Genomic DNA, 27,861 nt, shown 5'->3' with positions numbered 1-27,861 from the left:
CTTGCATTTTGATAGCACCTTCTACGTCTCCAAGCATCGCAAAGTTCTTCACAGCCAAGGAGGTAATTTTGAAATGCAGTTACCATTCTGTTGCAGTAAACATGGCAGTCACTTTGCACATAGCAAGAGCCCACAAACAGGAATGTGATTTGTTCAAATAATGTTTTTCGCAATGTTTCTTCAGAGGTAAATATTTGCTCAGGAACTGAGAGGTTTCGTACACCAAGGTTTAAGAAAGGTAGAATGTCTTTTCTGAAAGACAGCACCAGGAAATGCAATGCTGACAGAGGGAGTGCTGCACTGTCAGAGGGTCAGTACTGAGGGAGTGTTGCACTGTCAGGGGGCAGTACTGAGGGAGTGCTGCACTGTCAGAGGGTCAGTACTGAGGGAGTGCTGCTCTGTCAGAGGGTCAGTACTGAGGGAGTGCTGCACTGTCAGAGGGTCAGTACTGAGGGAGTGCTGCACTGTCAGAGGGTCAGTACTGAGGGAGTGCTGCACTGTCAGAGGGTCAGTACTGAGGGAGTGCTGCACTGTCAGAGGGTCAGTACTGAGGGAGTGCTGCACTGTCAGAGGGTCAGTACTGAGGGAGTGCTGCACTGTCAGAGGGTCAGTACTGAGGGAGTGCTGCACTGTCAGAGGGTCAGTGCTGAGGGAGTGCTGCGCTGTCAGAGGGCAGTACTGAGGGAGAGCTGCACTGTCAGAGGGTCAGTACTGAGGGAGTGCTGCACTGTTAGAGGGGCAGTACTGAGGGAGTGCTGCACTGTCAGAGGGTCAGTACTGAGGGAGAGCTGCACTGTCAGGGGGCTGTGCTGGGGTCCAGACCCTGTATTTATTCCTCACCCCACGTAAATAAAACAAGTAACCTGGTCATCATCATATTTCTGTTTCTGGGATTTTACTGTGCGCCGATTGGCTGTCATTTTTCCGACATCACAGCCCGATTACTACACTTTGGAAATACTTGAATTGTGTTAAAGTGCTGAAGCGTATCCTGACATTGTGAAAGAACCTGTGTAAAATCATTTCAGTGCTGGTTTTGCAATATATGTTCTAGACTGTCTCTTTCCTGTAACCCATTCCTGTAACAGGACTCCTTCCTGTAACCCACTCCTGTAATAGGACTCCTTCCTGTAATTCGCTCCTGTAGCAGGACTCCTTCCTGTAACCCGCTCCTGTAACAGAACTGCTTCCTGTAACCCACTCCTGTAATAGGACTCCTTCCTGTAACCCACTCCTGTAACAGGACTCCTTCCTGTAACCCGCTCCTGTAACAGAACTGCTTCCTGTAACCCACTCCTGTAATAGGACTCCTTCCTGTAACCCACTCCTGTAATAGGACTCCTTCCTGTAACCCGCTCCTGTAACAGAACAGCTTCCTGTAACCCGCTCCTGTAATAGGACTCCTTCCTGTAACCCGCTCCTGTAACAGAACAGCTTCCTGTAACCCACTCCTGTAACAGAACAGCTTCCTGTAACCCACTCCTGTAATAGGACTCCTTCCTGTAATTCGCTCCTGTAATAGGACTCCTTCCTGTAATTCGCTCCTGTAACAGGACTCCTTCCTGTAACCCACTCCTGTAACAGGACTCCTTCCTGTAACCCGCTCCTGTAACAGGACTGCTTCCTGTAACCCACTCCTGTAACTGGACTGCTCCTTTTAACTCGCTCCTGTAACTGGACTCTTTCCTGTAACTCACTCAGGGTGTAACCTCAGGGTAGTTGCGTTCTGTCCTGTGTTCACTGTGTGGTTGTATATTTTACTTGCCTCAGAGCAATGTGCGAGATGACCAGTTTTGAAGTCTGCGACAGGTTTATTTACAGTGTTTTAAAAAAAATTTAAATCATGAAATGTCTGCACCCGTGCTCATAGCTCAGATTCTACAGGCGGGATTTTCCGGCCGTGCTCACCCCAAGGCCAGTAAATCCCGCCCGAGGTCAACCCCCGCTCCGATTCCCATGGCAGGCAAGATGGGAAAACTCCACCCTAGGTCTTCCTGTTTACCTCAGCTCTGAGCCAACGCCCAGGCTTGACCAATCTAGCACAGAGAGCACAGATCTCTTTCAGAGTTTCATAATCAAATTGGAACAATTGAACACTGCGCATTCCTGGCAGTTTCACGTAGTGACCCCTCGCATTGCTCTGCCCCCAGACACTTTCCCCCATTACTCCCCACCACAGTCCATGACCTTCTGTGGCCAGTCAGAAAGGGACCAGACTCTTGGATTGGATAATTATTGACTGTCAACCAGTCTCCCCTCACCTTCTCATCCTCACACACCACCTCCAATATTTATACAAATCAGACGTTAAAAAGCTGAAGGAAAAATAGAAAAAGACCCACTTGTTTTTTTTTAAATGTCCCTCATATTTTTTCCCCAGATTTTTGCTCCAAGTATTGGAAATTAACCTTCAGTTCATCAATAGTCCCGGACAGTCCTGGAGGGTTAGCGACCCGTATAGATAGCAAATAATCCAATGTAAATATTCAGATTGTTTTTCCAACATAGGTGTGCGGAAAATGGAACCATCGACCCCAACTACCTGATCCCCCAGACTAACCAGTCCATTGTTTCTGAGACTCTGTATGGACGGACGGAGGTGGAAAGTGTGATGTTGGCAGCAGCGGTGAAGTCCGGCTCCCGGCTGGAATGTTACGCTTCCAACAAAGCCGGGGAAAGTTCCTATGGCATCATGATCCCTGGTGAGTGTCTTTCTCCATGAGGCAGGATCAGGATATTGAATTCGATGATCAGCCATGATCAAAATGAATGGTGGAGTAGGCTCGGAGGGCCGAATGGCCTTCTCCTGCTTCTAGTTTCTATGTTTCTATCCACTTTGAATCTAAGATAGATAGAATGCTTTCCAAGTGGTCACTTAAGGGAGGTGATGGCCTAGTGGTATTATCGCTAAACTAATATTCCAGAAACTCAGCTAATGTTCTGGGGACCCGGGTTCGAATCCCGCCATGGCAAATGGTGGAATTTGAATGCAATAAAAAATATCTGGAATTAAGAATCTACTGATGACCATGAAACTATTATCGATTGTCGGAAAAACCCATCTGGTTCACTAATGTCTGTTCGGGAAGAAAATCTGCCTGGCCTGGCCTACATATGACTCCCGATCCACAGCAGTGTGGTTGACTCTCAACTGCTCTCCAATGGCAACTGGGAGGGCAGTGATGCCCATGTCCAACAAATGAATTTAAAAAAGTACAGAACTTGAGTATTGCTGAAAAAGATATATACTGTCAAAGCTTTTCATTTTGCACTCATCAGGTCAGAAGCAAAGATGTCACATTTTAAAGAAAACAACAATTTATACTTCATGTAAAAAGGATGCTGATTGGTTGGCAAATTGCCTCTGATTAGTCTAGGTTGCAAAACCTGGGCATGGTTCTTTTGCCTGCAAGAGTTGACTTCCCAAACAAACAGCATCCTTTCATCATGCAGTATAAATTGTTCCTCTCTCTGAAATTTGGTATTCTTATATCTGTCCTAATGAGTGCCAGAAGAAAAGCTTCGACAGCATGTCTCTTTCTTTAGCCATGCTTTCTAAATGGTGAAAAGCTAGGAACTGTGGATGAGCAGAGACACATAGAGATCCAGCTACACAACTTACTAAATACCTGTGGAGGGCCACAGAAGACAATTGAAGGGACTATGGAGTATTGGCCATTATCTCTGGAAGGCTGGAATACAATAGGATGGAAGTTATGTTCCAGTCATACATAGCTCTGCATACACCAATTATGTTCCGTTCTGGCCACCACATCACAGGATGGATATATCTGTCTTAGAGTAGAACGATACCAGGAATTAAAGGAGTTAATTTTTTTTTATTTCATAGAATCCTACAGTGCAGAAGGAGGCTTTTCAGCCCATCGAGTCTGCACCGACTACAATCCCACCCAGGCCCTTTCCCCATAACCTCATTTGTTCATTGGATGTTGGCCTCGCTGGCATTCCTAGCTGGCTCATCCCTAGCTGCCCTTCAACTGAATGGCTTGCTAGGCCATTTCAGAGTGAACCACATTGCTGTGGCTCTGGAGTCACGTGTAGGTCAGACCAGGTAAGGACAGCAGATTTCCTTCCCTAAAGGACATCAGTGAACCAGATGGGTTTTTACAACAATGGTTTCACGGTCATCATTATCGAAGTCACCATTTGCCATGGTGAGATTCGAACCCGGGTCCCCTGATCATTACCCTGAATCTCTGGATCACTAGTCCAGTGACAATACCACTACGCCACCACCTCATCTCAATGACACTAGTCTTGTATTCCATTGAACCTAGAAGGTTAAGGGGTGGTAATTGAGGTATTTAAGATGACCAAAGGAGTTGACAGTTTCTCTGTACTTACGTCTGGTACCTTTTTCGTAAAAGCAAAACAGTGCTGATTCTGGAAATCTAAAACAAAATTGGAAAATGCTGGAAAAACACAGCAGGTCTGGCAGCATCTGGGTTGAATAATACTTCCCTGCATTCTCCATGGCAAACTTAACTAAGCAGAAGCAGTTCGCTAACCAATCAGCAAGAGAGAGGTAGAGTTGGCATTTTAAGTCTGCCGGACTCAGAGCAGTTTCTCGTAAATCTCCTTTGCGGCCTTGCAAAGGCCTTCTCATCCTTCCTAAAAGAAGGGCGACACGGTGGCACAGTGGTTAGCACCGCTGCCTCACAGCGCCAGGGACCTGGGTTCGATTCCAGCCTCGGGTCACTGTCTGTGCGGAGTCTGCACGTTCTCCCCGTGTCTGCGTGGGTTTCCTCCGGGTGCTCCGGTTTCCTCCCAAAGTCCAAAGATGTGCGGGTTAGGTTGATTGGCTATGCTAAATTGACCCTAGCGTCAGGGAGATTAGCAGGGCAAATGTGTGGGATTATGGGGTTAGGGCTTGGGTGAGATGTTGTCGGTACAGACTCGATGGGCCGAATGGCCTCCTTCTGTACTGTAGGGATTCTATGAGAATGTGATGCCCAGAATGGGATACAATTGCAACACTACAGCTCAGGTCTAACCACTGTACTCTGGGGTTCTATTTCTCAGATCAAGGATCCTATTTTTACAGCTTTATGTTCTGTGATTTTCTACAGGTCGTCCTGTCACAAATGCCTTGTTCACTCCGCTGCTCTCCGGCTCAGTGGCCGTGGCAGTTCTACTGCTCTTTTTCCTCATTGTGCTGTTCTACAAATACAAACAGGTCAGACCCACATCCGTTTATTCTTCATTTCCGCCGGTGAAATGTTCTTGAGGTTACCTAACTCTCCCCTATCATCGAAATTCTTCTGATTCTAGAAACCAAAGTACGAGGTCCGCTGGAAGATTATCGAGGCAGTCAACGGGAATGACTATACTTTCATTGACCCCACACAACTCCCGTACAACAAGAAATGGGAGTTCCCCAGGGAGAAGCTCCGTTTGGGTAAGGACAAGATCTCCTCCAAGTGCTTTCCATCGGCAATCATATATTTTTATTTTGGTTTTAACTTTGTCCTGCCACCAAGTACCACACTTGGAGCATTGGACACATGTCTCATAGTTGTTTACAACTCCCGTCTCCACCTTGGATAGACCATAGAGTCATAGAGGTTTACAGCATGGAAACAGGCCCTTTGGCCCAATTTGTCCATGCCGCCTTTTTTTTTAAACCACTAAGCTAGTCCCAATTGCCCGCATTTGGCCCATATCCCTCTTACCCATGTAACTGTCTAAATACTTTATAAAAGGCAAAATTGTACCCGCCTCTACTACTACCACTGGCAGCTCATTCCCTCATTCCAGACACTCACCATCCTCTGAGTGAAAAAATTGCCTCTCTGGACACTTTTGTATCTCTCCCCTCTCACCTTAAACCTATGCCCTCTAGTTTTAGACTCCCCTATCTTTGGGAAAAGATATTGACTATCTAGCTGATCTGTGCCCCTCATTATTTTATAGACCTCTATAAGATCACCCCTAAGTCTCCTACACTCCAGGGAAAAAAGTCCCAGTCTATCCAACCTCTCCTTATAACTCAAACTATCAAGTCCCGGTCGCATCCTAGTAAATGTTTTCTGCACTCTTTTTCTGCACACCGCATGGTGTACAGTTGTGGTCTCCACCTTGGATAGACCACACAGAGCACTGTGTACAGTTGTGGTCTCTTTATTACAAAAGAGATGAAAGGTACCAGGGAAAGTGCAAAAACGTTGGACAAGGTTGTTTCCAGAACTGAGAATTTTATAGCTGCCAGGAATGATTGAACAGACTGGAATTCTTTTTCCTAGATAAGGGGTGTCCAAAAAGAGCTCTTTAAAATTGAGTTCGGATTTGATGAGGTCAACATTGAGAAGATGTTTACATTAATATGGAAAAGCAGAGCTGGGAGCATAGATGTTGATGGGTGAGAGATGAAGAGAGTTGGGAGGAGCCTCGGTTGGGGCATATAGACCAGCAGGACCTGGATGGGCCAAATGATCAGTTTCTGTGATGTAATTTTTGTAAAGGGTGTGGATCCAGTGGACTGCTCTCCTTCACCTGTCCGTGTAGACAATGAGTGTTTTGTGAGGGGTGAGATAGTGAGCCGGTGATGTTAGAGTGAGAAGGACTAAAGGACAAGGGCAGCTGACACATGGGAACACCACCACGTGCAGGTTTCCCTCCAGGCCTTGCACCATACTGACTTGGAAATATATCACCGTTCCTTCACAATCGCTGGATCAAAATCCTGGAACTCCCTCCCTAACAACACTGTCGGTGTACCTACACCACATGGAGTGCAGCGGTTCAGGAAGGCAGTTCGCCACCACCTTCTCAAGGGGCAAATAGGGATGGGCAATAAATTCTGGCTGAGTCAGTGATGCCCATATGCCGTGAACACATAAATAAACAAAATGGCGTGAATCTCACGATAAGCAGAATTAGTGCAGGAGGTCATAGAAACATAGAAACTAGAAGCAGGAGGAGGCCATTCAGCCCTTTGAACCTGCTCCACCATTCATTGTGATCATGGCTGATCATCAAATTCAATATTCTGATCCTACCTTCCCCTCATATCTCTTTAGCCCTAAGAGCTATATCTAATATAGAAATATACATAGTCAATGCAGATGGTCACCATCCATCTCCCTGCAATATGAGACTGGGTGGAAGCCACTGAGGTCCGATGTTAAAATTGCATTCGGTAACATCTAGCTCAATTGGGGAGGCGATGGCCTCGTGGTATTATTGCGAGGCTATTAATCCAGAAACTCAGCGAATGTTCTGGGGACCTGGTTTCAAATCCCACCACGGCAGATGGTTGAATTTAAATTCAAATTTAAAAAAAATATCTGAAATTAAGAATCTACTGATGACCGTGAAACCATTGTCAGAAAAACCCATCTGGTTCACGAATGTCCTTTAGGGAAGGAAATCTGCCGTCCTTACCTGGTCTGGCCTACATGTGACTCCAGAGCCACAGCAATGTGGTTGACTCTCAACTGCCCTCCAAGGGCAACTAGGGATGGGCAATAAATGCTGGGCCAGCCAGCGACGCCCATGTCCCATGAATGAATTTTTTAAAATAACTCTGAGTGGAAGGGTTTTGAGTCCTGCCACGGCAGATGGTGGAATGTGAATTCCATTAAAAATATTGGAGCCAATGGAGTCCTTGTTTAATAGTGGAAGGGTTTTGAGTGAGTTAACATCCTGACATCATTGTTAAGCAAGGACTCCATTGGCTCCAATATTTTTAATGGAATTCACATTCCACCATCTGCTATGGCGGGATTCAAACCCATGTCTTAGTGTCTATGACAGAACATTGCGCTTGGTGATATAGGTGTTTGGGGGTGGGAGGGAGGGGGAAAATAAGTAGCTGGGCTTCCCCGCTCCATCTTAACTGCCCACCTCTCATTCCCAATCTCCCCCCCCTCCCCCCATCCCATCAGAGGGAAGCGAACAGTCCCCATGACAACACCAAAAACTTACACACAGCACAGTAGAATGTTCCAAAGTGCTTCACAAGAATGTTATCAAACTGTAAGACAAGTGATCGAAAGCTTGGTCAAACAGGTAGGTTTGGAGGAGTATCTTAGGCCAGGATTTTCCAGCCCCATCCTGGAAGGAACCACCCCCCCCGCCGCCATGAGAGATCCTGGAGCCCAACCAAAAGTCCATTAACTTTCAGCGGGACTGGACGATCCCACCCTTTGAAGGAGGAGGGACAGATGGAGAGGCAGAGAGGGAATTCCAGAGCTCAGGGTCCAGGCAGCATGGTAATAAACACAAAAATACTGTGAATGCTGGAAATCGGAAATAAAAACAGAAAATGCTGGAAATACTCAGCAGGTCTGGCAGCATCTGTGGAGAGAGAAACACAGTTAATGCCTCAAGTCCAATCGGACTCTTATTCAGGGAAGTTTCTGAATAAGAGATATATTGGACTTATCTCTGTTTCTCTCACCACAGATGCTGTGTTGTCCCAGCATTTTCTGTTCACAGTACTGAAGTATGTGTCCCTGGATATCACCCTGAACCCTCTTGGTGGAATCCTGTGCCACTTGCAACCCTGAAACCAACTACCTGAAACTTTCTCTTCCCAGGTAAGATTCTTGGAGCTGGAGCGTTTGGAAAGGTTGTCGAGGCCACTGCGTACGGACTGGGCAAAGAGGACTCAGCAACCAAGGTGGCCGTGAAGATGCTGAAACGTAAGAGGTTTCACTGACCCCTGTCTGACCATCAGTTCACCTCCATCACTAACAATGGCGGGGTTGGAGTTGTGACCATCTCCCCACATCCATCACTGGGAGGCATGATCCTCTCTGCAGTAATACTGATCTAGGGAATTAAATCCTGTTTACAATTGATGCCATGTCTGAGAAAACCCTCCACCATCCCAACCCTGCAGAAAACCATTAACCTCACTGAGATACGTAAGACATGGACAGTCTTTCCGATTGTATAGAATCAAAGAATCCCTACAGTATAGAAGGAGGCCATTTGGCCCATCGAGTCTGTACCGACCACAATCCCACCCAGGCCCTATTCCCGTAACCCCACATATTTACCCTCTGGTCTCCCTGACACTAAGGGGTAATTTAGCATGGCCAATTAACCTAACTCGCACATCTTTGCAATGTGGGGGAAACCGGAGCACCCGGAGGAAACCCACGCAGACACGGGGAGAAAGTGCAAACTCCAAACAGACAGTCACCTGAGTCCAGAATTGAACCCGGAACTCTGGCGCTGTGAGGCAGCAGTGCTAACCACTGTGCCACCGTGATTGCGTTCAATTCCAGGGTCAGGACAAGAGCTCCTTTGCTGGAGGTGAGCAAAGTGGGGTGAGGTGGGTGGGTGAGGGAATGGTGTGCAAGGCCGGGGAGATAGGGAAGGGGCGAGGGTGGGACACTGAGGATGGGGGAGAGGGCAGACCTTGCGAAGGAGGACCATGAGGGGGGCCTCCAGTTTGAGATGCGAGCAGGCTAACCTGCCAGTTTGAGGTCAAACATCCCTGCAAACTGGAGCCTAAATTCCAACCCATCTTGATGAGAGTCTAAACTACAAATCTCCCCACCCTGTGGTTTTTAATAAATCGACCACCCGAATGCGAACGTGAGGCAATTTGCTGACACCTTTCCTCATTGTTGACTTTTAGCCAGTGCCCACTTGACTGAGAAAGAGGCCTTGATGTCGGAGCTGAAGATCTTGAGTCACCTTGGGCAGCACACGCATGTTGTCAACCTTCTGGGAGCCTGTACACTCGGAGGTGAGAGTCAGAATACCGAAGGGCCTGCATAGAGTGAAGGGCCTACTAGTGAGAGAGACTAGGATCCGCAGAAGAAAGGGATGACCCTTTAGAACCGAGATGAGGAGGAATTTCTTCAGCCAGAGGGTGGTGAATCTATGAAATCCATTGCCACAGAAGGCTGTGGCAGCCAGGTCATTGAGTGTATTTAAGACAGAGATAGATAGGTTCTTGATTGGTAAGGGGATCAAAGATTACGGGGAAAAAGATGGGAAAATGCGGTTGAGAAACCTATCAACCATGATTGAATGGCAGAGCAGGCTCGATGGGCCGAATGGCCTATTTCCGCTCCTATATCTTATCGTCTTATGAACATCTGTGTTTGTACGACTGAGGTTGGCGCATGGCAAGAAATTGCATTTAGATAGCACCTGGAAACGCAGTTTAAACAAAGTGCCAGAGGTGCTATCAAACCAAATTGAACACTGATTAGCAGAAGATTATATTGATTATTAGGACAGGTGTCCATAATCATGGTCTTGGAGGTAGATTTTACAGGGCATCGTAAAGGAGGAAAGAGAGAGAGATGTGGAGACATTTCGGGATGGAATTCCAGAGCTCAAGGCAGCTGAAGGCACACTCGATTGTGGTAAAGAGAGGAAAACTGGAGATGCGTAAGAGGCCAGAATTGGAGAAGCATAGAAATTTCCAGGCTGCTGGGCTGAAGGAGACTTCAGAGGTGTGACAGGACAAGGCCATGCAGGGGTTTAAAAACAAGGATGAGAATTTTAAAATCAAAGCTTTGCCAATCTAGCACAGGGATCGTGGGTCAACCGGATTTAGCGAAAGTTATGTATTATGGTCAAATGGCATTACGAGATGTAATACTGCAAGAGTTTTAGTGTTGTAGGAAGAGTGATGGACTCTCCACGGACAATTCTGATTCTCACTTTTACTTAACGTGATTTGCCTTTTAATTGTAGGCCCAGTTCTTGTCATCACGGAATACTGTTGCTATGGCGATTTATTGAACTTCCTGAAGAACAAGGTCCAGTACCTGTCCTGCGATGATGCCCTGAATAATTATAAGAACCTGGGCCATCACAAGGGGCCCCTAAGGTAGTGACTGTTTGACATCTTCAAGGGGAATTTTTGATCACATCCTATCTCTAAAGGCCATCTCGGTTGACCACAATGTTCTGTTTTGTACCCAATGTCCAACAATTTTTAAATCTCTGTGATCCCCTCATCCATCCGAATCCTGACCTGCCCTGACCTTTCTAAACTCTTCCTCAGACACCTTGAAGAATGACATGGGTGAGGTCATGGCCGGGCCTCTTCTCTCTCTCTTCATCCTCTCTTTCCTTCTCAACTCTCCTCCTGTTCTCAGTGATACTGAGTTCAGTGTTCTTTAGAAACTCTTCCAGTTGCTCCTCTCGAGCACCAACTCAAATACCCTACACGTTCTCCCCGAGGTCGCCAACTCTCCAGGATTACTCTGGAGTTTCAAGGAATTGAGGTTATAAAACCAAGGCTCTGCTGTGAGAAAAATCCGGAGAAAAATTCAATGAGGTATGTGGGTGGCATGGTGGCACAGTGATTAGACCTGCTGCCTCGCAGTGTCAAGGGCCCAGGTTTGATTCCTGGCCTTGGGTGACTGTGTGGAGTTTGCATGTTTTCCCCGTGTCTCCGTGGATTTCCTCCGGTCTCCTCCCACAGTCCAAAGATATGCAGGTTAGGTTGATTGGCCGTGCTAAATTGCCCCTTAGTGCCCAAAGATGTGTAGGTTATGGGTATTAGCGGGGGGAGGGGCTCTTTTGGAAAGTTGGTGCAGACTCGATGGGCTGAATGGCCTCCTTTTACACTGTAGGGTTTCTATGATTCTATGAAAGGAAAAGTGGGGTGGGGGGTGGGGGAAACAGTCTCTTATGACTGAGAATCAAACATTATCCAAGTATGTTGCTTTCTGATTGGCTGCAGGAAGGCGGGACACCACAAGGGTGGATATGTCGGGTAACCAATCATGAAGGAGTGTGGCGGTGGGGCAGATGAGGCAGGAGGTCATGTGCCAAATCCTCAGGAATATGTCCAATCAAAAAAACTCTTCCTCCTTCGTTCTATGCCCAAGCAAAGGCCCACCTTCCATTTCCCCTCAATCATCCTTATCCTTCTTTAGAACGTAGAACATTACAGCGCAGTACAGGCCCTTCGGCCCTCGATGTTGTGCCAACCAAATAACCACGTGGGACTCGAGGCCTATCTCTCTCCGTTGGAGAGATTCAATTGATTAAATAGCTTGAGGCACTCTGCATCCAGCCTGGGCCAGGTCGAAATCTACTGTAGCCCAAGTGAAAATTGAACCTCAATGTTACCATTACTCTGAACCACACACGATTGATCTATCTGATGCGCTATCAATAAGGTGAAAGACTACCTGTGAGCCAATACAAGTGTAGGCTTTTATTCACAACAGAATCAGGAGCAGATCCCAACAAATAACCGACCTGGACTGAACAAGGGGGAGGAGACAGCCACCTTTATACTAGGTGCCGAGGGGAGGAACCAAACCGGGAGGGGATGTGTCCAGGTATGACAAACACACACAACGGTGGTCCATATAGAACAAAGGCACAACTGAGGTCCACCACACGATCCAACCGAGTTAACCAGCCCCCCCTCTAGGCTGTTTGGAACCTATGCTTGATATCATCTCTCTGCTCTCACTTTCAACCCCACTGTAGCCCCTGTGGCTAAACTGATGTAAAAGAGTCACCTTGTCTTTCCCACAGTGACTGCTCGGAAAGTTACCTGCCCATGAGGCCTAGATTGTCCAGTATGAGCCCGATGATTTCTCAGACAGATTCCCAAACTCCGGAAGGTAAGCATGAAACTACTCAGTTTATTGCCAATCTTTTTAACATATGTTTCCCGGGGCTGTGAATGTTGCTGGCAAGGTCGGCATTTACTGCCCAATCCTATTTGCCTTGGGTTGATGGTGGTGAACCTTCTTCTAGATCTGTCTCAGAGATTTGATACAACTGAGTATCTAAACCACTTGAAAGGGAGATTAACAGTCAGCCATGCTGGGAGGCACGGATGGACGGGAATTGATTCAGGATTGGCTCCCTTTCTGAACATTGCCCCATTCCATTGTGGATTTGTCAGTTTAAGGCCAATTCAGTTCCAATTTCCCACTGTGGCAGCATTGACCACAACTTTTAAAAAATTCATTTCTGGGACATGGGCGTCGCTGGCTGGCATTTATTGCCCATCCCTGGTTAGCCTTAGAGGGCAGTTGAGAGTCAACCACATTGCTGTGGCTCTGGAGTCACATGTAGGCCAGACCAGGTAAGGACGGCAGATTTCCTTCCCTAAAGGGGCATTCGTGAACCAGATGGGTTTTTCTGACAATCGACAATGGTTTCATGGTCATCAGTAGATTCTTAATTCCAGATATTTTTATCAAATTCAAATTCCACCATCTGCCTTGGCGGGATTCGAACCTGGGTCCCCAGAACCTTAGCTGAGTTTCAGGATGAATAGTCTAGCGATAATAATGATAACACCAGTAGGCCATCGCGTCCCCAACTAAATATAACAAATGTTATGTTTACATCGCAAAGGGATTTTTTAAATCATGGGATGTGGGTGTTAATGGGATGTTTCCCATCCTTAAGAACCCTTCAGCCAAAATGTTGGGAATTTTCGAAGAAAAATTGATTCCTCACACCTCCCCCCCCCCCCCCCCCCCCCCCATCACTGACTCCACCACTGCCCTCCCATCTAACTAGATTATGTTCTTCAAACAGAAGATGAAGACCCATTGCCATTGAACGTTGAAGACCTCCTGAGCTTCTCTTACCAAATTGCTACTGGGATGGATTTCCTGTCTTCCAAAAATGTGAGTAGAGATGTGAGTGGGCCTAGTGTGTTACTGAGCCACAAGCACATAGACAGACACACACACCCACTACCTCCAAGACCTCAGCCTCAATTCCCGGATCCGGAATACGTTCTCCAGGTGGTGCTACATTTAAGCTCAGTATCCCTAGGCCAGGGAGGGAGTAGGCAGAGTTGCTCAGGTTGTCCATTCCTGCTCCTACCTAGCAATTCTATCTGGTCCGTTCATGTCTCTTCCCTCAGCATGCTGAGGACATATTAGTTTGTTTTTGGGATGTGGGCATTGCTGACAAGGCCAGCATTGTCCATCCCTCATTGCTCTTGGGAAGGTGTGGTTAGCCACCATCTTGAACCACTGCATGTGGTGCAGGTGCACCCACAGTGCTGTTAGGGAGGGAGTTCCAGGGTTTTCACCCAGCGACGGTGAAGGAACGGCAATATATTTCCATGCCAGAGTGGTGAGGGGAACATGCAGGTGGCGGTGTTTCCAGGTACCCTTGTCCTTCTAGATGGTAGTGGTCATGGGTTTGGAAGGTGCTGTCTAAGGAGCCTTGACGAGTTGCTGCGGTGCATCTTGTAGATAGTACACACCGCTGCTAAAGTGGTGTCGATGGTGGAGGTAGTGAATACTGAAGGGGTGTTATTTGGTGAGCAGTTGGGCAGTCGGGATTGAGGCATACGCGGGGGAATGTGGGTCGGTGGGTTGAAGGATGTGTATAAGGTCGTCAGCCTGAAAGTGGGGTGGGAGGGGTGGTCCCATTGAGTCTAATCTAATCCTTTGGTTTAATAATGGGGAAAGAAGTCACTGATTCTCTCACTGGGAGATGGATTGACTTATGGATCTGGTGGGATCGTGAAGCACCAATTGAGATTGTGGTGTCAGGGTTACTGATGTCGCTTTGAGAGGGATTGATGGTTCATGGGATTTCATTGCAGTGCATCCACCGTGACTTGGCTGCGCGGAACATTTTACTGACGGAAGGCCGGATTGCCAAGATATGTGACTTTGGTTTGGCGAGAGACATCATGAATGACTCGAACTATATTGTCAAAGGCAATGTGAGTATATAAATCACAGAGGGGTCTGGTAGCAACAGGGCTCCATGGGTTAGTGTCACCCTGTGTGGGGCTGAGTTACATGTCCTAAATATCCCAACTCCCAGCGCTGATTCTCTTTACTCATTCTCAGCATCGCTGGCCAGGCCCGGCATTTATTGCCCATCCCTAATTGCCCTTGAGAAGGTGGTGGTGAGCTGCCTTCTTGAACCACTGTAGTCTAAGTGGTGTAGGTACACCCACAGTTCTGTTAGGGAGGGAGTTCCAGGATTTTGACCCAGTGACAGTGAAGGAACGGTGATATATTTCCAAGTCAGGATGGTGAGTGACCTGGAGAGGGGCCCCCAGTTGGTCGTGTTCCTCATCATCAACTGACTTTCCTCTGGATGTACCAAGGGTACAGGTTCGGCACAGTGGTTAGCACTGATGCCTCACAGCGCCAGGGACTTGGGTTCAATTCCTGGCTTGGGTCACTGCCTGTGTGGAGTTTGCACAATCTCCGCGTGTCTGCGTGGGTTTCCTCTGGGTGCTCCGGTTTCCTCCCACAGTCTGAAAGACGTGCTGATTAGGTGCATTGACCATGCTAAATTCTCCCTCAGTGTACACACCTGGAGTGTGGCGACTAGGGGATTTTCACAGTAACTTCATTACGGTGTTCATGTAAGCCTACTTGTGACACTAATAAATAAACTTAAAGAAAATTGTCCATGGGAAATTATAGTCAGAGTTGGTGTCAAAGTACTAACCTCATGGGCACCTATGAGGTTAATGAGAGTGAGTCTACCCTTGACACAGATTCGATGGATACATCTGGAAAAAAAAACAACAGCTGGAAGGAAAGAATATAGGCTGATATTTAGAGATATATCACAGATGTTCAACTTTAAGATGATCATTTATTCCCCAGGGCTAGTTTACCCTGCTCTGAGGTTTTGGTCTTACAAGGAAGTAAGTGAAAAGCATGATCATTTTGAATGAAGGAGCAGGCTAGATGGGTGAATGGTCTACTCCTGCTCCTACATCTTAGGTTCTTATTTCCTGAGTCCTGCTCTGATTATTATGAACGGAATTTGCCTCTTGCTGCTTGGCTCAGTGTTTTGGGTTGACTTGCTATTCTGCTTCCAGGCCCGTCTCCCAGTGAAGTGGATGGCTCCAGAGAGTATCTTTGACTGTGTGTACACGGTGCAGAGTGACGTCTGGTCCTACGGGATCCTGCTCTGGGAGATTTTCTCACTCGGTAACCCAGCTATTCATTCCTTAATTAGACAAAGTACAATGCATGAACTCTCAAATAGGTATTCCCCTAAACTCCGGGACCCCCTGTAAATATTCACACACTCCCCAGAGACTCTCTGTAAATACTGACACGCTCCCCAGAGACATTCTGTAAATATTCACACACTCCCCAGAGACTCTCTGTAAATACTGACACGCTCCCCAGAGACATTCTGTAAATATTCACACACTCCCCAGAGACTCTCTGTAAATACTGACACGCTCCCCAGAGACATTCTGTAAATATTCACACACTCCCCAGAGACTCTCTGTAAATACTGACACGCTCCCCAGAGACATTCTGTAAATATTCACACACTCCCCAGAGACATTCTGTAAATATTCACACACTCCCCAGAGACATTCTGTAAATATTCACACACTCCCCAGAGACATTCTGTAAATATTCACACACTCCCCAGAGACATTCTGTAAATATTCACACACTCCCCAGAGACATTCTGTAAATACTGACACACTCCCTGGGAACCCTGTGTAAATACTGATGCACTCCCCAGGGACCCACTGTAAATACTGATGCACTCCCCAGGGACCCACTATAAATACTGACACGCTCTCCGTAGACTCTCTGTAAATACTGATACACTCCCCGGGACCCCCTTGTAAATACTGACACACTCCCCGGCGACCCCATGTAAATACTGACACACCCCCCGAGGATCCCCCGTAAAGACTGACACACTCCCCAGGGACCCCCCTGTAAATACTGGCACACTCCCCATGGGCCCCCCTGTAAATACTGACAACACTTCCCGGCCCCCCCCCTGTAAATACTGACACACTCCCCGAGGATCCCCTGTAAAAACTGACACACTCCCCATGGCCCCCCTGTAAATACTGGCACACTCCCCATGGGCCCCCTGTAAATACTGGCACACTCCCCATGGGCCCCCCTGTAAATACTGACAACACTTCCCGGGCCCCCCCCTGTAAATACTGACACACTCCCCGAGGATCCCCTGTAAAAACTGACACACTCCCCATGGCCCCCCTGTAAATACTGGCACACTCCCCATGGGCCCCCCTGTAAATACTGGCACACTCCCCATGGGCCCCCCTGTAAATACTGACAACACTTCCCGGGCCCCCCCTGTAAATACTGACACACTCCCTGAGGATCCCCTGTAAAAACTGACACACTCCCCATGGCCCCCCTGTAAAAACTGACACACTCCCCATGGCCCCCCTGTAAATACTGACAACACTTCCCGGGCCCCCCCTGTAAATACTGACATGCCCCGGGGACCCCCTTGTAAATACTGAAAGTCTCCCTGGAGATCTCCTGTAAATACTAACATACTCCTCGGGGATCCGCTGTAAATATTAACTCTATATTTATTTTCACTGCAGGTTCGAGCCCTTACCCAGGAATACCTGTGGACACCAGGTTCTACAAACTGATAAGAAGTGGCTTCCAGATGGACAGACCCAGTTCTGCAACTCCAGAATTGTAAGAAGCTCTCCTGACCAGAGATAGGGAGAAAGAAATTGAGTTTATACTTTTCTTATTTAGCGAGTTGTTACAGACTCGAACACACTGCCTGAAAGGGTGGAGGAAGCAGATTCAGTGGTGACTTCCAAAGAGGAGTTAGATAACTACTTGACAAGGAAACATATGCAGGACTATATGGGGATGGAGCAGGAAAAGTGGAGTGGGAATTGGGGCTAAATTGATCGCTTTACCAAAGAATTGGAACAGTCATGATGGGCCAGAACTGAGATTGATTTTACGCATGATCAAACTGGGTATGCAGACCAGTAAGGGAGATTAGTGTAGGTTTCCATAAAGTCCCATCGGCTCACTAAAGTCCTTTAGGAAAGGAAGCATGTTGCCTTCATTCAAGAGGCGGCTGGATATAGCACATGGGGCAAATGGGATCAAAGGCTATGGGGAGAGAGCAGGATTAGGCTATTGAGTTGGATGATCAGCCATGATCGTAATGAATGGCGGAGCAGACGCGAAGGGCCAAATGGCCTTGTCTTGCTCCTATCTTCTATGTTTCTATGTACCCAGTGTGGATCTATGTGTGACTCCAGTCCCATACCAACATTGTTGACTCTTAACTGCCCTCTGAATTGGCCCGGTAAAACAATCAGTTATATAACAGTGAAACTCACTTATAGCAGTTTTATAATGCCATTAATAGTGGGATCTGCACACCCGAGAGGGCACCGTTTAACATCTCATCTGAAAGACGGCAGCTCTGTCAGAGCAGCACCCCCTCAGTGCTTCATTGGATTATCTGGTGAGTTCCCTGGAGTAGGGTAAAGTACAATGCCAATGTGACAGGTGGTGTCAGCAAGCTGGGGTCATGAATCTTTAGTATCGTGAATTTAGGTCGTGACCTGAGGGTATAAGGGGACTTGGGGTCATGACCCTGGAGAGAGGGAGCCGTACAATTAACTCAGATTCACACTGACCTTTGAACTCTGTTTCCAATAGGTATGACATCATGACGGGATGCTGGAGTCTTGAGCCGACAGATCGTCCGACCTTTAACCAGATTGTGAAGTCACTCAATAAGCAGAGGGGTGAATGCGGCGAGCAGGCGAGTGGGATTTAATTCTACATTCACTGAGAGGCTGGACAGAGAACAGGGACTGATGGGAAAATGGATGGAAGTCAATCCCTGAAATCTGAGTAAATTCCCCACAGAAATCAGAATCATTTTGAAATTGTAAAGCACTCACCCCAGTCCAGCCTGTGGTGGAAGAAGCAGATGAGTGGAGTTTTGATTTGATTTATTATTGTCACATGTATTGGGATACAGTGAAACGTATTGTTTCTTGCGCATTGTACAGATAAAGCATACCGTTCATAGAGAAGGAAATGAGAGAGTGCGGAATTTAGTGTTACAGTCATAGCTAGGGTTTTGAGAAAGATTAACTTCATGTGAGGTAGGTCCAATCAAAAGTCCGATGGCAGCAGGGAAGAAGCTGTTCTTGAGTCAATCGGCACTTGACCTCAGACTTTTGTATCTTTTTCCCGACGGAAGAAGGTGGAAGAGAGAACGTCTGGGGTGCGTGGGGTCCTTGATTATGCTGGCTGCTTTTCCGAGGCAGCGGGAAGTGTAGATGGAGTCGATGGGTGGGAGGCAGTGGCTTTGGCAACTCCTTCAGGCTGTCACTGACTCAAGTACCCAGAGTGCCATCCAGCTACTCGCCAAGTCATGACTGACACCTTGAGAAAGCAGCAATGCTGAGGTGACAGTGGATTTGAAGTCCTTTTGATTTATAGCCAGAAGTTTGAGATGGAGCAGGTTCTCACTTCTGCAGTGGGGACGATAATGACTTCAATCAGGCCATTGAGGCTGGCCTATTGGAATAGGAACCCCCTGATTAAGGAGTTAATTGATGGGCCAATCGGGGAGTCTTTTCCTTTATTTATCCAGGAGTGTCAGTTCCTCTGGCAGTCCCAAAGGTAGGCTGCTGACTGATAGCACTCTGTGTACTGGTCAGAACATTGTACAGTTCATTGGTCAGAACATTGAATACAGGAGTTGGGACGTCTTGTTGAAGTTGTACAAGACATTGGTAAGGCCACACTTGGAATACTGTGTACAGTTCTGGTCACCCTATTATAGAAAGGATATTATTAAACTAGAAAGAATGCAGAAAAGATTTACTAGGATTCTACCGGGACTGGCTGGTTTGAGTTATAAGGAGAGGCTGGATAGACTGGGACTTTTTTCTCTGGAGCATAGAAGACTGAGCGGTGAACTTATAGAGGTCTATAAAATAATGAGGGGCATAGATCAGCTAGATAGTCAATATCTTTTCCCAAAGATAGGGGAGTCTAAAACTAGAGGGCATAGATTTAAGGTGAGAGGGGAGAGATACAAAAGTGTCCAGAGGGGCAATTTTTTCACACAGAGGGTGGTGAGTGTCTGGAACAAGCTGCCAGAGGTAGTACTAGAGGCGGGTACAATTTTGTCTTTTAAAAAGCATTTAGACAGTTACATGGGTAAGATGGGCATAGAGGGATATGGGCCAAATGCGGGCAATTGGGACTAGCTTAGGGGTTTAAAAAAAAGGGCGGCATGGACAAGCTGGGCCGAAGGGCCTGTTTCCATGCTGTAAACCTCTATGACTCTACTGCTGTTGGAATTATAAATAACGGGATTTTGGTGAAGGGACTTCAGCCTCCCTACACAGTAGGGAGTCCCTTTCACATTACAGCAGTGTGTTGGGATGTCTGAGAATGTGAAAAGTGCTGGAGAAAGGCATATTTCCTTCTTGATTTCTCTCTGTCCTTCCGCTGTGTTCCTTTCGAGGCCGGATTCTGATGCTGTGTCTTTGTGCTCTCCAGGATTTCACCAACCTGCCCGCTGAACACGAGGTCCCAGAATCGCCCACCTGCCGGTCCCCAAATCAGAGCAACTTCGAGACAATTGATGAGACGATGTTATTGATCAATCCTTACAGCAAGATCTGAATAACCGTCAGCAGAAAAGCCTTCAAACTATGGCCATCTCTCACTCCTCACCCAGGGAGACCTCTTCGAGATTCTGCTGCCCAGAATTCAATCCTAATTGCCTTGAATCTTTCGACATTACTCACAGAATGAATGATTGCGGATTTATTTTTCTAAGAGAGCAGGGATTTAATTGACGAATGATACACAGATTTGGAAAGGGGATCCAGACATACTTGAGGGGGGGGGAGATTTCTTTCTGTAGCAGGGGCGAGGGAGGGGGGGGTTGCTGGTTGGTGCTGTGGGCAAGCTCTTCTCATGTATTATATTCCTACAATAATGAACATTGTCAGAATTTATAACCTGTATTAGCAAATTGCAAGAGCCTGTGGTTTAGGAGATTGTCACCGAATCCCAGGCTCACTTTATGCATCAACTTTTATATTGCATTAAAGGGGACTCCAAGTGAGAGGGTCGCTTTCTGAAAGACAGGTGTGGCAGGCCCAAGTGTGGCACACACCTGCATTGTAAGCCTTTCACTAACGCGACTTACGCAATGCAGTGATTCGAAAGCTGTCGTATTAACTTGAGTATAACCTGCATTTTTCAACGGTTTTTTTTTAAAAGCGCAACGCGATTATGGTGCGATTTATACTTAGTTTTTTTTAAAAACAGAGGGAAGCTCAAAGCTGGGTTGGATTCCTGTCTGTCGTATTTAACCCGCGGTCGTTAAGGTGCTTATTTCGGAATCCTAACACTCAGCAGCCTCTGTCACGGGGGGAAAAGGTGTGGAGTGAAATTTAGATGCGGAGGCAGCAAAGAATAAACTGAATGTAAAGAAATACAAGCCTCGGCTGTACAACTTGTGTTCATAATGGAAACCTTTTCACTCCTGTAGCAGTCTGTGCTACCCAGCCTCCCCAACTTCCAAATCCAATATATTCTCCCTGATATGAAGTTCTCAGAAACCAGTGCATTTATTCTCGTCAAAATGTAGCAGCGCTTAAAGCTTGAAAGTGACATTTCCAGGGAGGTTGGTTTGCCGTTTTCATGTCTGTACAGGTCTTTAAGAACAACCTTAAAGAATATCACATCCAAACAGAAGGCAGGACATGCAAATCCACCGAGCCTCTCACACCTCTCTGATTCAGCTGCTGCGCTGTGTTAACCGTGTGGCTGATCCAATGGGAGCTATTCAGCCAAGTATGAAGCACCACGACAGCGCATTGATTTCAAATTGTTTCTTAAATAAATGGAATCATTCGGTACAGCAGGAGGCCGTTCAGCCAGTCAGACCTGTGCTAGCCCGTTGAAAGACCTACTCAATTAGTCTCAGTCTCTCTCCTTCTTCCCCACAACACTTGCACAAAATAAATCCCAGGGAGGCAAAGGAGAAGACTTTTTACACAGCGAGTTGCGATGGATGGAGCGGTGGAAGCAAATTGGATGGGTAACTTCCCAATGGGAATTACAAAGATATTTGAAAAGGAAAACCATTTAGCAGCGAATGGGACTAATCGGCTAGCTCTTTCACTGAGCCGGAACAGGCACGATGGGCTAAATGGCCTCCTTTTGTGGTGCGTGTAGCATCACTGCACAATTCTGATCACTAGCTAATCAGTCACATTAATAGTGAGAAGTCTCACAACACCAGGTTAAAGTCCAACAGGTTTATTTGGTAGCACGAGCTTTCGGAGCGCTGCCCCTTCATCAGGTGATGAAGGAGCAGCGCTCCGGAAGCTCGTGCTACCATAAACCTGTTGGACTTTAACCTGGTGTTGTGAGACTTCTTACTGTGCCCACCCCAGTCCAACGCCGGCATCTCCACATCACAATAATAGTGAAGAGCGGAAAGCACAGAGACCATTAATTTGCAATTAGTTCATTAATGTACAACTAAAGCATTAACAATCTGCCTGTCAGCCACCTTCTCAGCAGAATTACCAATTGGTTAAGTCAGTGTTGAGATGATTCGCTATTTTGCCAAATGGTGGATTTGTCTGTAATGCACTGAACCCACGGCTCAATTATTATTCACTAAACTTGTGTTTAAAACTCCAGAACTATTCCTTTAAAGGAATGAAAAGAAGGGTAATTTTTAAAAACTTGTTCAGACAAGCTGATCTTGGAAACAGTTTTGAGCTCTTATCAACAATCACTGTAACTAAATTAACCAATATAACTAACTGGCACATATTACCATTGAATCTCAATTTATACAATTTTTCTGATGCATTAAATTTTGTAACTAAGAGCTAACATCATTGTGATATTCGTTTTTTTAAATTTAGAATAAATATTCATTAACTTGTTTATTGTTCCAATTCTTCTTTGGCCTCATGTTCCCATTTCATTTGCCAATATCTACCTCAGCAGCGAGGTCAGTGACGAGGGGGCATAGATTCAAACACCGGAATCTTATCATCGTTAACGCCAGCGGGATTTTCCCATCCCGCTATAGTGAACAGAGATTTAGCCGGCCACCAAATTTTCCGATCTCACAAGTATGGTGTGAACGGCAAGTATTTTCGCACCCAAAGTGATTGGTAGAGGGTAAGATTAGAGGGGAGATGAGGAAAAATTTTGTCACTCAGAGGATGGGGGGGAGTCTAGAACTCAGTTCCCAAAAGGCTGGTAGAGGCAGAAATGCTCAACCCATTGAAAAGATGTCTGAAAGTGCTTCTGAAGTCCTCTAACCTGCAGGACTGTGGACAAAGGGGGCAATGGTCTCGTGGTATTATCGCTAGACTATTAATCCAGAAACTCAGCTAATGTTCTGGGGACCCGGGTTCGAATCCCGCCACAGCAGATGGTGGAATTTGAATTTAATTTTAAAAATCTGGAATTAAGAATCTACTGTTGACCATGAAACCATTGTTGGTCAGTGGGGTTAAGTGCTGCACGTGTGAGATGTGGGAAATCTGTGACGCTTCCAGCCTCTCGGCCAACTACATCTGCAGGAAGTGCACCCAACTGCAGCTCCTTTCAGACCGCATGGATAGGTTGGAGCAGTTGGATGCACTTAGGAGCATGAAGGTGGCGGGAAGCGTCATACTCAGGCTTTAGAGACGTGGTTACACCCAAGGTGCAGGCAGATAGATGGGTGACCGCTAGAAGGGGAAGGCAGTCAGTGCAGGAATCCTCTGTGGTCGTCCCTCTCTCTAACAAGTATACTGTTTTGGACACTGATGGGAGGGGTGGCCTATCAGGGGATAACAGCAGCAACAGCCAGAGCAGTGGCACCACGGCTGGCTCTGTTGTTAAGCAGGGAGGGGCAAAGAGCACAAGAACAATAGTTATAGGGGACTCTATAGTTAGGGTTGCAGATAGGTGCTTCTGTGGACGTGAAAGAGACTCCAGGATGGTATGTTGCCTCCCTGGTGCCAGGGTCCAGAATGTCTCTGAACGGGCAGAAAGCATTCTGAAGGGAGAGGGTGAACAGCCAGTGGTTATGGCGCACATTGGTACTAACGACATAGGTAGGAAGAGTGATGAGGTCCTGCAGTCGCAGTTTAGGGAGTTAAGTAGAAAGTTAAAAAGCAGGACCTCCAGGGTTGTAATCTCAGGATTACTCCCTGTGCCACGTGCCAGTGAGGCTAGAAATAGGAAGATAGTGCAGCTCAACATGTGGCTAAACAGCTGGTGTAGGAGGGAGGGTTTCAGATATCTGGACCATTGGGATCTCTTCTGGGGCATGTGGGACCTGTACAAGAAGGACAGGTTGCATCTAAACTGGAGGGGCATAAATATTCTGGCCGGGAGGTTTGCTAGTGTCACACGGGAGGATTTAAACTAGTTTGGCAGGGGGGTGGGACCCAAAGCAAAGGTGAATTAGCTGAAGGGGAACCAGAGAGTAGGGCCAGTAAGATTCAGAGAAACAGCAGGCAGGGTGTGGTTGCTAATCAAAGAGGGTCTGGTGGACTGAAGTGCATTTGTTTCAATGCAAGAAGTGTAACAGGTAAGGCAGATGAACTTACAGCTTGGATTAGTACTTGGAACTATGATGTTGTTGCCATTACACAGACTTGGTTAAGGGAAGGACATGATTGGTAGCTTAACATTCCAGGATACAGATGTTTCAGGTGGTATAGAGGGGGATGTAAAAGGAGTGGGGGAGTTGCACTACTGGTTAAGGAGAATATCACAGCTGTACTGTGGGAGGACACCTCGGAGGACTCATACAGCGAGGCAATATGGGTAGAGCTCAGGAATAGGAAGGGTTTACTATAGGTCACCCAACTGCTAGCGGGAGATAGAGGAACAGATATGTAGGCAGATTTTGGCAAGTTGTAAAAGTAACAGAAGATTTTAACTTCCCCTATATTGACTGGGACTTATTTAGTGCTAGGGTCGTGGATGGAGCAGAGTTTATAAGGAGCATCCAGGAGGGCTTCTTGAAACAGTATGTAGATAGTCCAACTAGGGAAGGGACCATACTGGACCTGGGGAATGAGCCCGGCCAGGTGGTTGATGTTTCAGCAGGGGAACAATTCAAGAACAGTGACCACAATTCAGGAGGCTTTAAGGTACTGATGGATAAAGATAAGTGTAGTCCTCAAGTTAAGGTGCTAAATTGGGGGGAGGCTAATTACAACAATATTAGGCAGGAACTGAAGAATGTAGACTGGGGGCAGATGTTTGAGGGCAAATCAACATTTGGCATGTGGGAGGCTTTCAAGTGTAAGTTGATAGGGATTCAGGACCGGCACATTCCTGTAAGGGTGAAGGATAAGTATGGCAAGTTTTGGGAACATTGACTAGGCTCACAATATCTCTCGTTATCCAAAGAGAAAAGGGAAGCATTTGTCAAAGCTAGGAGGCTGGGAACACATGAAGCAAGTGTGGAATACAGGGAAGTAGAAAGAAACGTAAGCAAGGAGTAAGGAGGGCTAAAAGGGGTCACGAGAAAGCATTGGCCAGCAGGATTAAGGAAAATCCCAAGGCTTTTTATACATATATAAAGAGCAAAAGGGTAGCCAGGGAGAGGGTTGGCCCAATCAAGGGCAAGGGAGGGAATCTATGCATGGAGCCAGAGGAAATGGGTGAGGTATTAAATGAATACTTTGCATCAGGATTCACCAAAGAGAAAGACTTGGTGGATGATGAATCTGGGAAAGGGTGTGTAGATAGTTTGAGTCATGTTGAGATCAAAAAGGAGGAGGTATTGGGGTTCTTGAGAAACATTAAGGTAGACACGTCCCCAGGGCCTGATGGGATATACCCCAGAATACTGAGAGAGGCAAGGGAGGAAATTGCCGGGGCCTTGAGAGAAATCTTTGTATCCTCACTGGCTACAGGGGAGGTCCCAGAGGATTGGAGAATAGCCAATGTTGTTCCTTTGTTTAAGAAGGGTAGCAAGGATAATCCAGGTAATTACAGGCCGATGAGCCTTACATCAGTGGTAGGGAAATTATTGGAGAGGATTCTTCGAGACAGGATTTATTCCCACTTGGAAATAAGTGGACGTATTAGTGAGAGGCAACATGGTTTTGTGAAGGGGAGGTCGTGTCTCACGAACTTGATCGAGTTTTTCGAGGAAGTGACGAAGATGATTGATGAGGGTAGGGCAGTGGATGTTGTCTACATGGACTTCAGTAAGGCCTTTGACAAGGTCCCTCATGGCAGACTGGTGCAGAAGGTTAAGTCGCATGGGATCAGAGATGAGCTGGCAAGGTGGATACAAAACTGGCTCGGTCAAAGAAGACAGAGGGTAGCAGTGGAAGGGTGCGTTTCTGAATGGAGGCTGTGACAAATGGCGTTCCTCAGGGATCAGTGCTGGGACCTTTGCTGTTTGTAATATATATAAATGATTTGGAGGAAAATGTAACTGGTTTGATTAGTAAGTTTGAGGGCGACACAAAAGTTGGTGGATTTGCGGATAGCGATGAGGACCATCAGAGGATACAGCAGGATATAGATGAGTTGGAGACTTGGGCAGAGAGATGGCAGATGGAGTTTAATCCAGACAAATGTGAGGTAATGCATTTTGGAAGGTCTAATACAGATAGGAAAGATACAGTAAATGGCAGAACCCTTAAGAGTATTGATAGGCAGATGGATCTGGGTGTACAGGTACACAGGTCACTGAAAGTGGCAATGCAGGTGGAAAAGGTGGTCAAGAAGGCATACGACATGCTTGCCTTCATCGGCTGGGGTATTGAGTTTAAAAATTGGCAAGTCATGTTGCAGCTTTATAGAACCTTAGTTAGGCCGCACTTGGAATATAGTGTTCAATTCTGGTTGCCACACTGCCAGAAGGATGTGGAGGCTTTGGAGAGGGTACAGAAAAGATTTACCAGGATGTTGCCTGGTATGGAGGGCATCAGCTATGAAGAGAGGTTGGAGAAACTTGGTTTGTTCTCACTGGAACGACGGAGGTTGAGGGGTGACCTGATAGAAGTCTACAAGATTATGAGAGGCATGGACAGAGTGGATAGTCAGAAGCTTTTCCCCAGGGTGGGAGAGTCAATTACTAGGGGGCATAGGTTTAAGGTGCAAGGGGCAAGGCTTAAAGGAGATGTACGAGGCAGATTTTTTACACAGAAAGTGGTGGGTGCCTGGAATTCGTTGCCAGGGAAGATAGTGGAAGCGGATACGGTAGTGACTTTTAAGGGGCGTCTTCACAAGTACATGAATAGGATGGGAATAGAGGGATATGGCCCCCAGAAGGGTAGGGGGTTTTACTTAAGTTGGGCAGCATGGTTGGTGCAGGCTTGGAGGGCCTTGGAGGAGTCTGGGGTTCAGAGTCTCAGCGAGGGGGCTACTGTGTGTGGACGGTGTGAGGGAGGTGTGGAGAGCAGGTTCAAAAGGCCAGAAGGAAGGGTTAAAATGAGGGATGCCGTTAGGGAGTGAGGAGATGCTCCCGAGGATCCCCACCTCTCCACCTTTGCCCAACACGAGCCCAGGCAGCTGGAGCTGTCGGGCTTCCCACTTGGTGTGGGCCATCCTTCGCCATGGAAAGAATATCAGGGGCCGTGGGATGACACCCATTCATTGGCCACTTAAGGGCCCCAGTAGGCCCAAGAGCTGCCCAGTGCCTCCTGTAGAATTTCAGACGGGTCAGGTGTGGACAGATAGGTGGTGGGAAGGCCATGCGCTGGATTTAACCTGTCCTGCCTGCTCACTTTCAAACACACCAGCGGGGCAGTGTAAAATCCAGCCTGATGTGTAGTGAGCGTAAGCTGCTTGTGAGGGAGACGTGAACTTGTACCGGTGGTTCCTAAAGCTCTCCACCACACAGGATTTCCTCTGAATCTGTTGTAGATTCATTGCTGTGGTTAGTCAACAGCTCCATTATCCATGGGCTGACCTGGATTGAATTAGGTGGACCTGGACACTTTCTCACTCAGTAATTCCGGGATTCCTTTGAGAAGAAGGCAAATCTACCTTCACGCATTTACGGACAAGCATTTGATGTATTAAGGTGATGATCATAGAATCCCCACAGTGCAGAACGAGGCCATTCAGCCCATCGAGTCTGCACCAACAACAA

General features: G+C 47.0%; 1 protein-coding gene across 1 annotated transcript in view; it reads left to right on the top strand.

Annotated features, from left to right (window-relative positions):
• Positions 1-22,674, top strand: part of LOC144505666 (mast/stem cell growth factor receptor Kit-like) — a 71,852-nt gene extending 49,178 nt beyond the window's left edge. Inside the window, exons 7-19 of the mRNA XM_078231822.1 lie at positions 2,509-2,702; positions 5,091-5,197; positions 5,293-5,419; positions 8,562-8,666; positions 9,614-9,724; positions 10,687-10,822; positions 12,493-12,581; positions 13,513-13,604; positions 14,540-14,662; positions 15,785-15,896; positions 17,306-17,405; positions 18,399-18,504; positions 20,265-22,674. Coding sequence (XP_078087948.1) covers positions 2,509-2,702; positions 5,091-5,197; positions 5,293-5,419; positions 8,562-8,666; positions 9,614-9,724; positions 10,687-10,822; positions 12,493-12,581; positions 13,513-13,604; positions 14,540-14,662; positions 15,785-15,896; positions 17,306-17,405; positions 18,399-18,504; positions 20,265-20,390 — 1,528 coding nt within the window. The 3' untranslated portion in view covers positions 20,391-22,674. The remainder of the gene's footprint in view (positions 1-2,508; positions 2,703-5,090; positions 5,198-5,292; positions 5,420-8,561; positions 8,667-9,613; positions 9,725-10,686; positions 10,823-12,492; positions 12,582-13,512; positions 13,605-14,539; positions 14,663-15,784; positions 15,897-17,305; positions 17,406-18,398; positions 18,505-20,264) is intronic.
• The last annotated feature ends 5,187 nt before the right edge of the window (positions 22,675-27,861 follow it).

Source organism: Mustelus asterias, chromosome 16 (assembly GCF_964213995.1).
Source record: "Mustelus asterias chromosome 16, sMusAst1.hap1.1, whole genome shotgun sequence".
Lineage (NCBI taxonomy): Eukaryota > Metazoa > Chordata > Chondrichthyes > Carcharhiniformes > Triakidae > Mustelus > Mustelus asterias.
This window is presented reverse-complemented; position numbering and strand designations above follow the sequence as displayed.